The 18,086-nt window shown below is 49.3% G+C and overlaps 1 protein-coding gene across 1 annotated transcript; it reads right to left on the bottom strand.

Annotated features, from left to right (window-relative positions):
- Positions 1 to 9,691: 9,691 nt before the first annotated feature.
- LOC134933880 (E3 ubiquitin/ISG15 ligase TRIM25-like) lies at positions 9,692 to 14,367 on the bottom strand. The gene has a single exon (XM_063929419.1). The coding sequence runs from the start codon at positions 14,365 to 14,367 to the stop codon at positions 12,718 to 12,720; it is 1,650 nt and encodes a 549-aa protein (XP_063785489.1). The 3' UTR covers positions 9,692 to 12,717.
- Positions 14,368 to 18,086: the final 3,719 nt, after the last annotated feature.

Genomic DNA, 18,086 nt, shown 5'->3' with positions numbered 1-18,086 from the left:
TGCAGACTGTACTACACCCAGACTTGACCCTATATATACTGCACTACATCACATACTGACCATGCAGACTGTAACTACACCCAGACTGACCCTATATATACTGCACTACATCACATACTGACCATGCAGACTGTACTACATCCAGACTGACCCTATATATACTGCACTACATCACATACTGACCATGCAGACTGTACTACACCCAGACTGACCCTATATATACTGCACTACATCACATACTGACCATGCAGACTGTACTACACCCAGACTGACCCTATATATACTGCACTACATCACATACTGACCATGCAGACTGTACTACACCCAGACTGACCCTATATATACTGCACTACATCACATACTGACCATGCAGACTGTACTACACCCAGACTGACCCTATATATACTGCACTACATCACATACTGACCATGCAGACTGTACTACACCCAGACTGACCCTATATATACTGCACTACATCACATACTGACCATGCAGACTGTACTACACCCAGACTGACCCTATATATACTGCACTACATCACATACTGACCATGCAGACTGTACTACACCCAGACTGACCCTATATATACTGCACTACATCACATACTGACCATGCACACTGTACTACACCCAGACTGACCCTATATATACTGCACTACATCACATACTGACCATGCAGACTGTACTACACCCAGACTGACCCTATATATACTGCACTACATCACATACTGACCATGCAGACTGTACTACACCCAGACTGACCCTATATATACTGCACTACATCACATACTGACCATGCAGACTGTACTACACCCAGACTGACCCTATATATACTGCACTACATCACATACTGACCATGCAGACTGTACTACACCCAGACTGACCCTATATATACTGCACTACATCACATACTGACCATGCAGACTGTACTACACCCAGACTGACCCTATATATACTGCACTACATCACATACTGACCATGCAGACTGTACTACACCCAGACTGACCCTATATATACTGCACTACATCACATACTGACCATGCAGACTGTACTACACCCAGACTGACCCTATATATACTGCACTACATCACATACTGACCATGCAGACTGTACTACACCCAGACTGACCCTATATATACTGCACTACATCACATACTGACCATGCAGACTGTACTACACCCAGACTGACCCTATATATACTGCACTACATCACATACTGACCATGCAGACTGTACTACACCCAGACTGACCCTATATATACTGCACTACATCACATACTGACCATGCAGACTGTACTACACCCAGACTGACCCTATATATACTGCACTACATCACATACTGACCATGCAGACTGTACTACACCCAGACTGACCCTATATATACTGCACTACATCACATACTGACCATGCAGACTGTACTACACCAGACTGACCCTATATATACTGCACTACATCACATACTGACCATGCAGACTGTACTACACCCAGACTGACCCTATATATACTGCACTACATCACATACTGACCATGCAGACTGTACTACACCCAGACTGACCCTATATATACTGCACTACATCACATACTGACCATGCAGACTGTACTACACCCAGACTGACCCTATATATACTGCACTACATCACATACTGACCATGCAGACTGTACTACACCCAGACTGACCCTATATATACTGCACTACATCACATACTGACCATGCAGACTGTACTACACCCAGACTGACCCTATATATACTGCACTACATCACATACTGACCATGCAGACTGTACTACACCCAGACTGACCCTATATATACTGCACTACATCACATACTGACCATGCAGACTGTACTACACCCAGACTGACCCTATATATACTGCACTACATCACATACTGACCATGCAGACTGTACTACACCCAGACTGACCCTATATATATACTGCACTACATCACATACTGACCATGCAGACTGTACTACACCCAGACTGACCCTATATATACTGCACTACATCACATACTGACCATGCAGACTGTACTACACCCAGACTGACCCTATATATACTGCACTACATCACATACTGACCATGCAGACTGTACTACACCCAGACTGACCCTATATATACTGCACTACATCACATACTGACCATGCAGACTGTACTACACCCAGACTGACCCTATATATACTGCACTACATCACATACTGACCATGCAGACTGTACTACACCCAGACTGACCCTATATATACTGCACTACATCACATACTGACCATGCACACTGTACTACACCCAGACTGACCCTATATATACTGCACTACATCACATACTGACCATGCAGACTGTACTACACCCAGACTGACCCTATATATACTGCACTACATCACATACTGACCATGCAGACTGTACTACACCCAGACTGACCCTATATATACTGCACTACATCACATACTGACCATGCAGACTGTACTACACCCAGACTGACCCTATATATACTGCACTACATCACATACTGACCATGCAGACTGTACTACACCCAGACTGACCCTATATATACTGCACTACATCACATACTGACCATGCAGACTGTACTACACCCAGACTGACCCTATATATACTGCACTACATCACATACTGACCATGCAGACTGTACTACACCCAGACTGACCCTATATATACTGCACTACATCACATACTGACCATGCACACTGTACTACACCCAGACTGACCCTATATATACTGCACTACATCACATACTGACCATGCAGACTGTACTACACCCAGACTGACCCTATATATACTGCACTACATCACATACTGACCATGCAGACTGTACTACACCCAGACTGACCCTATATATACTGCACTACATCACATACTGACCATGCAGACTGTACTACACCCAGACTGACCCTATATATACTGCACTACATCACATACTGACCATGCAGACTGTACTACACCCAGACTGACCCTATATATACTGCACTACATCACATACTGACCATGCAGACTGTACTACACCCAGACTGACCCTATATATACACTGCACTACATCACATACTGACCATGCAGACTGTACTACACCCAGACTGACCCTATATATACTGCACTACATCACATACTGACCATGCAGACTGCACTACACCCAGACTGACCCTATATATACTGCACTACATCACATACTGACCATGCAGACTGCACTACACCCAGACTGACCCTATATATACTGCACTACATCACATACTGACCATGCAGACTGTACTACACCCAGACTGACCCTATATATACTGCACTACATCACATACTGACCATGCAGACTGTACTACACCCAGACTGACCCTATATATACTGCACTACATCACATACTGACCATGCAGACTGTACTACACCCCAGACTGACCCTATATATACTGCACTACATCACATACTGACCATGCAGACTGTACTACACCCAGACTGACCCTATATATACTGCACTACATCACATACTGACCTTGCACACTGTACTACACCCAGACTGACCCTATATATACTGCACTACATCACATACTGACCATGCAGACTGTACTACACCCAGATTGACCCTATATATACTGCACTACATCACATACTGACCATGCAGACTGTACTACACCCAGACTGACCCTATATATACTGCACTACATCACATACTGACCATGCAGACTGTACTACATCCAGACTGACCCTATATATACTGCACTACATCACATACTGACCATGCAGACTGTACTACACCCAGACTGACCCTATATATACTGCACTACATCACATACTGACCATGCAGACTGTACTACACCCAGACTGACCCTATATATACTGCACTACATCACATACTGACCATGCAGACTGTACTACACCCAGACTGACCCTATATATACTGCACTACATCACATACTGACCATGCAACTGTACTACACCCAGACTGACCCTATATATACTGCACTACATCACATACTGACCATGCACACTGTACTACACCCAGACTGACCCTATATATACTGCACTACATCACATACTGACCATGCAGACTGTACTACACCCAGACTGACCCTATATATACTGCACTACATCACATACTGACCATGCAGACTGTACTACACCCAGACTGACCCTATATATACTGCACTACATCACATACTGACCATGCACACTGTACTACACCCAGACTGACCCCTATATATACTGCACTACATCACATACTGACCATGCAGACTGTACTACACCCAGACTGACCCTATATATACTGCACTACATCACATACTGACCATGCAGACTGTACTACACCCAGACTGACCCTATATATACTGCACTACATCACATACTGACCATGCAGACTGTACTACACCCAGACTGACCCTATATATACTGCACTACATCACATACTGACCATGCACACTGTACTACACCCAGACTGACCCTATATATACTGCACTACATCACATACTGACCATGCAGACTGTACTACACCCAGACTGACCCTATATATACTGCACTACATCACATACTGACCATGCAACTGTACTACACCCAGACTGACCCTATATATACTGCACTACATCACATACTGACCATGCAGACTGTACTACACCCAGACTGACCCTATATATACTGCACTACATCACATACTGACCATGCAGACTGTACTACACCCAGACTGACCCTATATATACTGCACTACATCACATACTGACCATGCAGACTGTACTACACCCAGACTGACCCTATATATACTGCACTACATCACATACTGACCATGCACACTGTACTACACCCAGACTGACCCTATATATACTGCACTACATCACATACTGACCATGCAGACTGTACTACACCCAGACTGACCCTATATATACTGCACTACATCACATACTGACCATGCAGACTGTACTACACCCAGACTGACCCTATATATACTGCACTACATCACATACTGACCATGCAGACTGTACTACACCCAGACTGACCCTATATATACTGCACTACATCACATACTGACCATGCAGACTGTACTACACCCAGACTGACCCTATATATACTGCACTACATCACATACTGACCATGCACACTGTACTACACCCAGACTGACCCTATATATACTGCACTACATCACATACTGACCATGCAGACTGTACTACACCCAGACTGACCCTATATATACTGCACTACATCACATACTGACCATGCACACTGTACTACAGCCAGACTGACCCTATATATACTGCACTACATCACATACTGACCATGCAGACTGTACTACACCCAGACTGACCCTATATATACTGCACTACATCACATACTGACCATGCAGACTGTACTACATCCAGACTGACCCTATATATACTGCACTACATCACATACTGACCATGCACACTGTACTACATCCAGACTGACCCTATATATACTGCACTACATCACATACTGACCATGCACACTGTACTACACCCAGACTGACCCTATATATACTGCACTACATCACAATCTGACCATGCACACTGTACTACATCCAGACTGACCCTATATATACTGCACTACATCACATACTGACCATGCAGACTGTACTACACCCAGACTGACCCTATATATACTGCACTACATCACATACTGACCATGCACACTGTACTACAGCCAGACTGACCCTATATATACTGCACTACATCACATACTGACCATGCAGACTGTACTACACCCAGACTGACCCTTTACTCACTACACTACAGAATAACCTTTCACACACCACACAACAAACTTTACACTGACAAGTTGCGCGCACTACTATACAGAGAGCGCACCCCAGCCTGGGCGCCTAGCACGTCCCCGGTTACATTGCGCAGAGTGGGCCGGACCAGGAACACGGAGAGCAGCAGCGCTGCCAGCAGCCGCACCGACATCTCCCTCATCCCGGTGGCACTTCCAGGTGTGGGACGTTACCCTGCGCTCCCCCAGCTCCTATCGGATGTACACTAGTGTACATGGCAGGGACAAAACAGGTGAGGTGTGCGGGCGCAGCGTAGTATGGAGTGGGGCGCCGAGCGCTGTAGGCAGTACGGGACTGTAGAGGAGACGGGGCTGGGGGGGGGGCGGCGGGGCCGCGGTCGGATTAGCTAGGGTTACCCAAAGTGATTCCACAGCCAAAAATAAAAATCCAAGATGACAGGTCGGACGCATGCCTTGGTGCTTTCCCCCCACACCCCCTCCCAAGCCGCCCCCGCCCAATCACAACTTCCACAGTTACAGGGGCGTGCTTTCATTTGGGCTGAAAGCACGCCCCTGTGAAAGAGGCACTCATACTAGTGCCGCTTTCAGTGATTTTTTGAATGGGCTTCTACTGCCCGATGTTTGGCACCGCCCCCCACTTCCACTCGTTTAGCATTGACAGCTGGAGGCACCGTGAGCGGTGCCTCCAAAACACTATTACAACCTATTTTTACAAAGGTTAAAACTATTAGAATAATATAAAGGATAAAACAGATACTTATGACACAGAATATGTGTCATAAGTATCTTCTTTGTATTATTTTAATCGTTAATGACAGGGGAGGCACTGCCTCCCCTGACTGCACGTCCCTGCCACACAGTGCATGTTTTGCAGGTCTCCTCACAGAATCGCAAGTGAAATAATTAGCTCCACCTGTGGACCTTTTAAAATGTGTCTGAGAGTAATTAATACACCTGCGCACCTGCTGGGTTACCTGCAAAACATGCACTGTGCGGGGTCCTGAGGACCGAGTTTGAGAACCCCTGTATTAGAGCATACAACATCCACCCCCCTATTTTTCAGCTTCTTCCTGCTGCCTGTCACAACTGAGGGCTGATGACTGTGACTGGGAGCCTCAGTTGTAGGGGCTGACGGGTACCTGAATGTTGGTGGAGCGATGGGACTCCTAGACATGTGTAAAGACAGTAGCAAGGGTGCCCGAAGGCGTGATCACGACAACTGGAAATATATTTCAGTGATTTTATTAAATGAAAAGTCATATAACGTGAAAAAAATAATAGAAAGTCACAAGTGGTAATTTTAGTGTACAACTGGTTAAGAACAGTAACCTGGAATATAGAGAAAAGTTCTGTAACCTGTAAATGAAGCTGGGGTTCGCTGGAAAACTGTAGTTGTTGAAGAGTGGCTGCTGGAAAGCCGGAATACAGACACAGGTGAGTAAGGCGATGCTGTAGAGCAGTGGTTCTCAAACTCGGTCCTCAGGGGCACACACAGTGCATGTTTTGCAGGTAACCCAGCAGGTGCACAGGTGTATTAATTACTCACAGACACATTTTAAAAGGTCCACAGGTGGAGCTAATTATTTCACTTGCGATTCTGTGAGGAGACCTGCAAAACATGCCCTGTGTGTGCCCCCGAGGACCGAGTTTGAGAACCACTGTTCTACAGCACAGGTTCTAAAACTCAGTCCTCATGACCGCACACGGTGCATGTTTTGCAGGTCTCCTCACAGAATCACTGCTGTAGAGGGTTAATCACAGAGGTGTCGTGTCACACCGCAGAGTGTAACACAGAGGAGTCAGGCTTGAATGCAGGAGAGTTCACTGGAGAATCTGTAGAAGACTGCACACAGGAACCACTGGAGACAAATGAAGCACTGACAACCCTTCAGTGCTGGGACAGGCTAGTTATACCCACAGGTTAGCAGGGATTGGTGGGCAATTAGGCTCCAGCACTTGTCAGCACCGCGGATAGGAGAAACAATGTCATGTGACTGAAGTCCAACATGGCTGCGCCCATGAACACACACAGAAGGGGAATAAAGTACTATAGGAGGCATGTAGCAATGGCGGTGGAGGCCGCAACAGCAAAGTCCATGCGCCCAGCGGCCACAGAGACAGAGGCACACACTCAGAGGGGAACACGAGCGCGGCAGCGACAACCGCTACGGGACTGAGAGCGCCGCACCACTGCAAGTGCAAACACTGAGGAGGCTCGCCAAAACCAGCGCTGCAGGCAAACACACACTACAGCCCGGCCCTGGCTCACTAAGCCAACCCCAGGAGGCACCTAACCGGTAAGAAACGGCGTCTAGTTACCCAGATCGTGACACTGCCTTTACTATCTGCCTGAAAAGATGCTTCCCTCTTTCGACCTGGACTTTCCCTACCCCGCTAGCTTCTAGTTTACTCAGCCCTTGCGATCACTCCAGTCTTTTTGGTCCCGGAATTGACATCAGACACCCGCCCTGCAAACGCTTGGACACGTCTGCGTTTTTCCAAACACTCCCAGAAGTCAGAATCAGCTTTATTGGCCAGGTACACTTGCGTATACTAGGAATATGTCTTCGGTTTGCTATTCAAAAGCCAAGTACTGTAGGTAACAGATAAGCAGGTATGGGTGGGGTGAGCAAGTAAAGTCATACAGATAGGTATACAGTAGGGACACAAGTTAGTTACATGTACGTCTAGTCAGTCAATGTTCAAGAGTTCAGCAGGCGGACCACTTGGGGAAAGAAACGTTTGAAGCTTCTGGTGGACCTGGTGGCGACAGCCCTGTAACGCCTGCCTGAAGGAAGCAAGTTAAACATGCTGTGGCCGGGGTGTAGCTGGGCCTTTACGATCTTCGTTGCCCGCTTTTTAGCTATGGACAGGTACAGGACTGAGGGAAGGTTGGCCCCAATGATCTTCTCTGAGGTTCTGACCACCTTTTGGAGCCTGCATCTGTCCCTCGCGCTGGCGGAGCTGTACCATACGAGTATCGAGGAGCACAGCACTGACTCCCCAATCGCGGAGTAGAAGAGGAGCAGAAGCTTCTGTGGGATGTTGAACTTCCTTAATTGTCTGAGGAAGAACAACCTCTGCTGCGATTTACTGACCGTGGCGTCAGCATTGGACCCCCATTTAAGGTTCCGGGAGATTGTGGTCCCTAGAAACTTGAAGAAGTCCACTAGCGATACCACACTGTCAGCAATCGTTAGTGGAGGTGCAGTAGCTGAGTTCTTCCTGAAGTCCAGTATCATCTCCACAGTTTTGAGGGGGTTGAGCTCAAGGTTGTTTTGGATGCACCACTGGGCCAGCCGGTCTACATCCCATCTATAGGCTGATTCGTCCCCGTCCTTGATGAGGCTGATAACGGTGGTGTCATCTGCGAATTTGATGATCTTTACTGATTGCGCCTCTGAGGTGCAGTCATTTGTGTACAGGGAGAAGAGCAGGGGTGAGAGGACACAGCCCTGAGAGGCCCCTGTACTAATGGACCACGCTCTAGAGGTGAACTCCCCCTCTTTCACCACCTGTGTCCTATCTGTCAGGAAGTTTGCTATCCAGGAACAGGTAGCTTCTGGGACCTCTAGGCGAAGTAATTTGGGGTGGAGGATGCTGGTGACGATTGTATTGAAAGCCGAGCTGAAATCAACAAACAGGACCCTCGCATAGGTACCAGGAAAGTCTAGATGCTGTAGAATGTAGTGCAGGACCAGGTTGAAACGGTCAGTTGCCACCCACAACTGCCCTCTTCCTGTCAATCTCCTTGCGATCGGTTGTACGAATGGATTCTTCGTTAAATCCATCGCTCAGCAATGATCTGCTTGTACCCGTACAACGCGCATGTGCATTGCGGTGCATACGCATGCACATTAGTGACCTGATTGCTGCGCTGCGAAAAACGGCAGCAAACAATCGACTCGGAATGACCCCCTATGTGTGTTACGTTGTGCTGCATAAAGTGGATCTTTTATTGTAAACATTTGGTTCCAGGTTCTGTTTATTTGCAGGTCATGTTTCCTGTACAGAATAAAATGATACTAAGTATCAGACTAGGAAATGCCTTATCCCTGCTCCAACTGTCATAAACACCCCACACACTGCTACACCGCCCCACACTGCACAATACTTACTACTCCCTAACACTGCCCCACACACTGCTACACCACACCCACACTGCACATTACTTACTACTCCCTAACACTGCCCCACACACTGCTACACCACACCCACACTGCACAATACTTACTACTCCCTAACACTGCCCCACACACTGCTACACCACACCCACACTGCACAATACTTACTACTCCCTAACACTGCCCCACACACTGCTACACCACACCCACCTGCACATTACTTACTACTCCCTAACACTGCCCCACACACTGCTACACCACACCCACACTGCACAATACTTACTACTCCCTAACACTGCCCCACACACTGCTACACCACACCCACACTGCACATTACTTACTACTCCCTAACACTGCCCCACACACTGCTACACCACACCCACACTGCACAATACTTACTACTCCCTAACACTGCCCCACACACTGCTACACCACACCCACACTGCACATTACTTACTACTCCCTAACACTGCCCCACACACTGCTACACCACACCCACACTGCACATTACTTACTACTCCCTAACACCACCCCACACACTGCTACAACACACCCACACTGCACAATACTAACTACTCCCTAACACAGCCCTACACACTGCTACACCACACCCACAGTGCACAATACTTACTACTCCCTAACACAGCCCTACACACTGCTACACCACACCCACATTGCACATTACTTACTACTCCCTAACACTGCCCCACACACTGCTACACCACACCCACACTGCACAATACTTACCACTCCCTAACACCACCCTACACACTGCTACAACACACCCACACTGCACAATACTAACTACTCCCTAACACAGCCCTACACACTGCTACACCACTCCCACACTGCACAATACTTACTACTCCCTAACACAGCCCTACACACTGCTACACCACACCCACAATGCACAATACTTACTACTCCCTAACACCGCCCCACACACTGCTACACCACACCCACACTGCACAATATACTTACCACTCCCTAAGACCGCCCCACACACTGCTACACCACACCCATACTGCACAATACTTACTACTCCCTAACACTGCCCCACACCAGTGGTGCAAGTAGAAAAAATGTCTTACGGGTACTGTGTGCGCGCGCGGTGCGAGCTCTGATTGGCTCACGGATCGGCGCTGAATTAAACTATGACACCCACCGGAGACTGAGGGGAAGGAGAGGCGCAGGCTGCGCTCTCCTCCCCTCACATCAGCGGCGGTGCGGCGAGTACGGCGTGGAGCCAGCAGAGGGAGGGAGGGAAGAGGAGCGGCGGCCCGTCGGTGTGGGTACGGCGTACCCACGGCTAAATTCTTACGGGTACGCCGTACCCACCCGTACCCGCCCACTTGCACCACTGCCCCACACACTGCTACAACACACCCACACTGCACAATACTTACCACTCCCTAACACCACCCCACACACTGCTACAACACACCCACACTGCACAATACTTACTACTCCCTAACACTGCCCCACACACTGCTACAACACACCCACACTGCACAATACTTACCACTCCCTAACACCACCCCACACACTGCTACAACACACCCACACTGCACAATACTAACTACTCCCTAACACAGCTCTACACACTGCTACACCACTCCCACACTGCACAATACTTACTACTCCCTAACACAGCCCTACACACTGCTACACAACACCCACAGTGCACAATACTTACTACTCCCTAACACCGCCCCACACACTGCTACACCACACCCACACTGCACAATATACTTACCACTCCCTAAGACCGCCCCACACACTGCTACACCACACCCATACTGCACAATACTTACTACTCCCTAACACTGCCCCACACACTGCTACAACACACCCACACTGCACAATACTTACCACTCCCTAACACCACCCCACACACTGCTACAACACACCCACACTGCACAATACTTACTACTCCCTAACACTGCCCCACACACTGCTACAACACACCCACACTGCACAATACTTACCACTCCCTAACACCACCCCACACACTGCTACAACACACCCACACTGCACAATATACTTAATACTCCCTAAGACCGCCCCACACACTGCTACACCACACCCATACTGCACAATACTTACTACTCCCTAACACCGCCTCACACACTGCTACACCACACCCACACTGCACAATACTAACTACTCCCTAACACAGCCCTACACACTGCTTCACCACACCCATACTGCACAATACTTACTACTCCCTAACACAGCCCTACACACTGCTACACCACACCCACACTGCACAATACTATCTACTCCCTAACACTGCCCCACACACTGCTACACCACACCCACCTGCACAATAATTACTACTCCCTAACACTGCCCCCACATTGCTACCCCACATCCACACTGCACAATATTTACTACTCCCTAACACCGCCCCACACACTGCTACACCACACCAACACTGCACAATACTTACTACTCCCTAACATTGCCCCAGACACGGCTACACCACACCCACACTGCACAATATTTACTACTCCCTAACACCGCCCCACACACTGCTACACCACACTAACACTGCACAATACTTACTACTCCCTAACACCTACAACTCCCTAACATCGCCCCAGACACGCCTACACCACACCCACACTGCACAATACTAACTACTCCCTAACACACCCGGCACAGAACACGTAGAGGTCTGCACACACTGCCCCCGAGTACTGTGACAACACACGTTGGGAAGAAGTGGGCTGGCATGTGACCAGCATAATATACACAGCTGTACCTCCTCCCACTGCCTCATTCTATTGGCAGAGTGTCCCACCAATCAGATTCCCATCCTTGTGATGTCACCAGTCTCTGGGCAGATGTCTTATGGCAATATCTCTCAGCTCCTGACTCCCCCACATACAGTTATACACCCTTTCCCTACATATAATGCAGCATGGAGGGGCTCAGTGAGGGCGGCAGTGTAGGTGTGTAAGTGTCTGATGGGGTCACACAGAGAATAAAAGGACAGCTGTCCTGCCTCATAATCCAGATACAATCTCACTCTGTCACAGGGGATATAGTCAGGTAACAAGATCTCTGTACCGTCATGTGTCACCATGTACTGATTATTATACTTCTTACACAGACACCAGGACTTGGTATTATATCCAATGTATGACTTATATCCTCTCCTGTTTATACTGGGGTAACACATCCCCACCCTCCACCTCACTGACTTACTAACATCCACCTCCCAGTAATGTCGCCCTGAGGAGAATCCCCTGGTGCTTATTACCTGATCACACTGAAATCTCTCTGGTGTTCCTGGGTGATACTGGTCTATATCTGACCTGGATGTGCTTTTCCTGTCCCCAGATATTTGTATATTATTACCAGCTGTGGCTACATCCAGTAATATGTCTGCAGGGTCCTGCACATAGAAACACACATTTATCCCTGTTATTATATCAGATAATGTGCGTAACGTCCCTGAGATGAGACCCACATCCAGATCTCCTACCTTATGTATCTCTACCTCCTCAGTCTCATCCTCACTATCATCCTCACTATCCTCCTCCTCAGTATCCCCCATATCTGACCCTTTTTCTACACCAGTCTCTGGATCAGACATGTTACTCAGCTCCTCAGTATCACACAAGTCCCCTGTGTCTGGTTCCTGTAACACAGTCACTGGATCAGACATGTTACACAGCTCCTCAATGTGACGCATCTTCCTGGACAGCTCGTCCTTCTTTATCTCCAGCTGCTGGATCAGATCAGAGACTGAGAGTGAAACGCGCTGTTCCTGCCTGGATATTTCATCCAGGACTCTCTTCTCCAGGTACTCCAGCTTTCTCCTGATGTCTCTAAATAGGGCAGTGACTCTCTCTGTTACACCAGCTGCTTTTCCCTGATCTTCTCTCCTTCGCTCCTGCAGACTCTGGACTCTTATCTCAGCCTCCTCTCTCTTTGTGGTCAGCTTCTGCAGAACATCTCTCAGCTTCTCCTTCTTAGAGGCCTCATCCAGTGATTCCATCTGATGTCCCCTGCGCTCCCCGATCAGACAGCAGGACGCACAGATACAGGCAGCATCCTCAGTGCAGTAATATCTGAAGAGCTCCTTATGGACAGAGCATATTTTCTTCTCCAAGGAAGTGGTGGGGTCAACTAAGACGTGTTCTGCTGACTTGTTGTGTGTCCTCCAATGTGTATCACACAGCGAAGCCTCACACTTGATGCAGGATTTAAGAGCAGGTACTGGAGATTGGACACAGTAAGTGCAGAACACCCCGGTTTCCTCCTCTGGAATAGAGCGGACATGTTCTGCTATGTTGCAGAGCTTCCTGTTTTTCTCCAGGGCAGGGCGCTCCTGATACTCTGCTCTGCAGTCAGGGCAGCTATACTCTCCAGACTCCTTCTGTGCATCCAGCATATGATCAATACAGTCCCGGCAGAAGTTGTGGCCACATCTCAGGGTTACAGGATCTGTATAAGTGCTCAGGCAGATGGAACAGTCCAGCTCCTGTCTCAGATCAGCAGACGCCATCGCTGCAGCAGGAGAGAAATTAAAGTGGACTCTGACACACAGAAACCAGTACGGTCACATTCTGCACACAGGGCGAGGCTGATCTTATCACTCAGATTGTAGCTACAGGCTCCGTTGAGGGACACACCTAATACACAAAGGGACAACATGCAGGAAAATGTCCTTATTCTGAGAAAATCAAGTTAATTAAATAAAGTGAAAATCATTAATTTTACCATCACTAGACTGAAGATTGTATATATAAGATACGGTCATGTAGTTTCTATGTGTAGCTCCGTGTGGCCCTCACAGCATACATGACATTTTATTTCTATAGGAGAACCCAGGAGAGGAGCTGATCAATTAGCTCTCCATTAGGCTCATCCCCCAACATGGCCGAAGACATTATTTATTTATTATTTACAGTTTCTTACATAGCGCAGCATATTCCGTTGCACTTTACAATTGGAACAACAGCAATAGAACAAAACTGGGTAAAAACTGACAGACATAGAGGTAGGAAGGCCCTGCTCACAAGCTTACACTGTACATGATTGTGGGTCTATGAGGAGGGGTCTGGGATAAAGTGACCTGATTGGTTGCTGGGTGTGTGTACCTGTTGTCAGCGCAGTACCTGAGTCTCCATCACTGCTTGTGGGGAAGTGGACAGCAGATTCTTACACGACATGTAGGGTACACACACACGGAAGGGTGTTGCGTGTATATGGAGGTGTAATAACGCCACATGTCAGTATAAAGATATTACAGCGGGATCAGTATGAGATCCCGGTGTTGATTGGGATCCTGTCGGTCAGGATTCGGATGCCGGGATCCCGACAGCCTGCAGCGTGTCCCCTCGTGGGCTTGATAAGCTCGCCATGCTTCGGGCCTGGTGCCGACCTTTGGTCGCTACAGGGTTCTATTCCCCCTCGGGTGGTGGCGTGGACCACCACCCAAGTGGGGAAAGCAGCCCCGACCGCCGGTGTAGCAGATGGTGTCAGGATTCCAGCGTTGGTATATTGACCACCGGGCTCCAGCCACCATATTGCAGCCTCCCATTATAGCAATATGGCGGCAGACCTGCTGATATTGGCAAGTCCAGGAGACGGCGGACCAGGTGGGTGGTCTGGGGGTGTGGCACGGCAAATGACATCATTACGGACCTGATGGTTATGTCAGGGCTCTGCTGTTAGCTTTAGTACCCAGCATCTTGTAGAGATGGCGCTGGGTGTGCGGCGGCGGGTGTCTGGTGCAGGGATCAGATGTTTCCCTGCACCAGGCTGGCGGCGGGTAGCGGCGCGGCGGCGCTTTTAACTTGGTGCCGCTTGGGCCGCCAATGAGAAGCGCCGCCGGCGTCTTTTCAAACCCGGCGCCGTCCGCGAGCCAATCGCGGCTCGCGGGGCGCCGGCCAATCGGAGGCGGGTGCGGCGAGCCAATCGGCGCTCGCCGCGTCACAGGCCCCGCCCCCGGCATCTGACGTCAGACGCCGGGTGGGAGCCAGGAGAAAAGACCGCGCGCGGGAGCGCGAAGGGAGAAGACGCCTCGCGGGAGCCGACGACGGAGGGCGCGCGGAAGAGCGCCGAAGAGCTCGGGTGGCCGCGGAAGAGGCCTGAAGACTCCAGTCCCGGAAAAGGAGATGTCCAGCGGCAGCTGGACGCGGCGAGGCGACGGCGGCGCCGCTGGCCAGGACGGGCCAGCGGCCGAAGATTGAAAAGGAGCGCCGGAGAGGTCATCAGGGGTGGAAAGGAAAAGAGCTGACGAAGCTCCCCCCTGGTGCCTCTCCCAGCGGGTCAGGTAGGCCCTTCTCAGGTGCCCCTGTACCGCTCCTCCCTAGACCACTGGGTGTTCGGGCATTAGGCCCGTGGGCACAGTCAGGCCCTTCCGGCCTGTGGGCACGTAGTCGGGCCCTCCCGGCCCGTGGGCACATAGTCGGGCCCTCCTGGCCCGTGGGGGACATTTAGTCGGGCCCTCCTGGCCCGTGGGGGACATTTAGTCGGGCCCTCCTGGCCCGTGGGGGACATTTAGTCGGGCCCTCCTGGCCCGTGGGCACTGTTATGCACACCAGTGCCAGCAGGAATGTACTGGTGTCTGAACGGTGAGGGCTGCAAAACAAATGAACTCACAGACAGACTGGGGAATATGACATTACATACACAGAAGGTGATAGGGTAACAAAATAAACACAAAGTGAACAGAGAAGCCCAAAGGCTAAGAAACTGGGTGTCTCCCTAATATTAGGAATGCTCAGATGGAAAGAAGCAAGATGTAGTGATTTAATACGTAGAGAACCCGAAATGCTGTTGCTAAGGGCAACAGCAAAACCCTAAAGGGTTACCAACGGGTGTGGCAGTAAACTCCTTGGTCAGAGATGGAATAATAGACACAAGGAGAGTCTCCACAATCCTTGTCCTCACTTGCAGTGCACTGGTTCAGCTTACTGCCACTAAACTGACACCTGAACACCTTGCACAGTGAGAAAGGATTTTGGCAGGCAAGTCTGAGAATACAGCCGCAAACTTGCTAGGTTCACAGAGTAGCAAAAGAACCCCAGCAGGTTAAACGACTGACTCCAGTCTTACTGCTAGGTCTGGATTGGCAGAGTGTAATACCAAATCCCAAGGCCTATTTGCAGTAAGCAACAAACAAATACAAAGTTTACACAGTACTAGCTAGCTTTCAGGAACTGACTAACCAACAAAGATTCAGCAGCATCTGCCTAACCTGAGAAGAGGGTTTATATAGCAGGTGCTGTCCACGCCCCACTCAGACCTCACAGACTGTGAGCACAAAAACCAGCACCGGATCCCCCGCCGTGCACAGAGCCTGTAACCACTGCACAGCAAAAGACCCGAACCGGAGTATCAGCTACGCTCAGGTTACTCCGCTAGCACTTGTCTCCCGGTTGCCATGACGACGTGGCAGCACAGAGCAGGAGACCCTAACAGTACCCCCCCTCTGACGAGGGGTCAAAGAACCCCTACCACCGGGTTTATCGGGGAACTGCGAGAAGAAAGAGCGTAACAGTCTGGGGGCATGAAGATCACAACTGCGCACCCACGACCGCTCCTCCGGGCCATACCCCTTCCAGTGCACTAAAAATGACAGCCGACCCCGAACCATCTTGGAGTCAAGAATCCTTTCAACAACAAACTCCCTCTGGCCACGTATCAGAAGAGGGGAAGGTCTTCCACTGGAAGAAGGTTAACTAATCGCCCGTTTTAAAAGGGAACAATTAAATGTTTTATTGATACCCAAAGAACGGGGTAGATCTAACTGAAATGCCACCGGATTGATAACCCTAGTGATCTTGTAAGGACCGATGAACCGGGGGCCTAACTTATGAGATGGCTGTCTCAACTTCAAATTCTTGGTAGACAACCAGACGAAGTCCCCTAATTTGAGGCTGCAGGGTCTTTTCCGCTTATCAAAAACCCTTTTGGTCACTAATGACACAGACACAAGGGCTTTCTTCACTTTCCTCCAAATACCTCTAAGGACCGAAACCACAGAGGAACCACCAGGCGTGGAGTCCAGGGGGTCAAAAGAATTGGCCTTAGGGTGATGCCCATACACACAAAGGAAGGGAGAGATCCCTGTAGCAGAGTGAGCCGCGTTGTTATAGGCAAACTCCGCCATGGACAGATGAGCAACCCAGTCAGTCTGACACTAGGAGACATAACACCTGAGGAACTGCTCCAAGGACTGGTTCGCCCTTTCAGTCTGCCCATTAGACTGCGGAT

Source organism: Pseudophryne corroboree, chromosome 6 (assembly GCF_028390025.1).
Source record: "Pseudophryne corroboree isolate aPseCor3 chromosome 6, aPseCor3.hap2, whole genome shotgun sequence".
Classification (NCBI taxonomy): domain Eukaryota; kingdom Metazoa; phylum Chordata; class Amphibia; order Anura; family Myobatrachidae; genus Pseudophryne; species Pseudophryne corroboree.
This window is presented reverse-complemented; position numbering and strand designations above follow the sequence as displayed.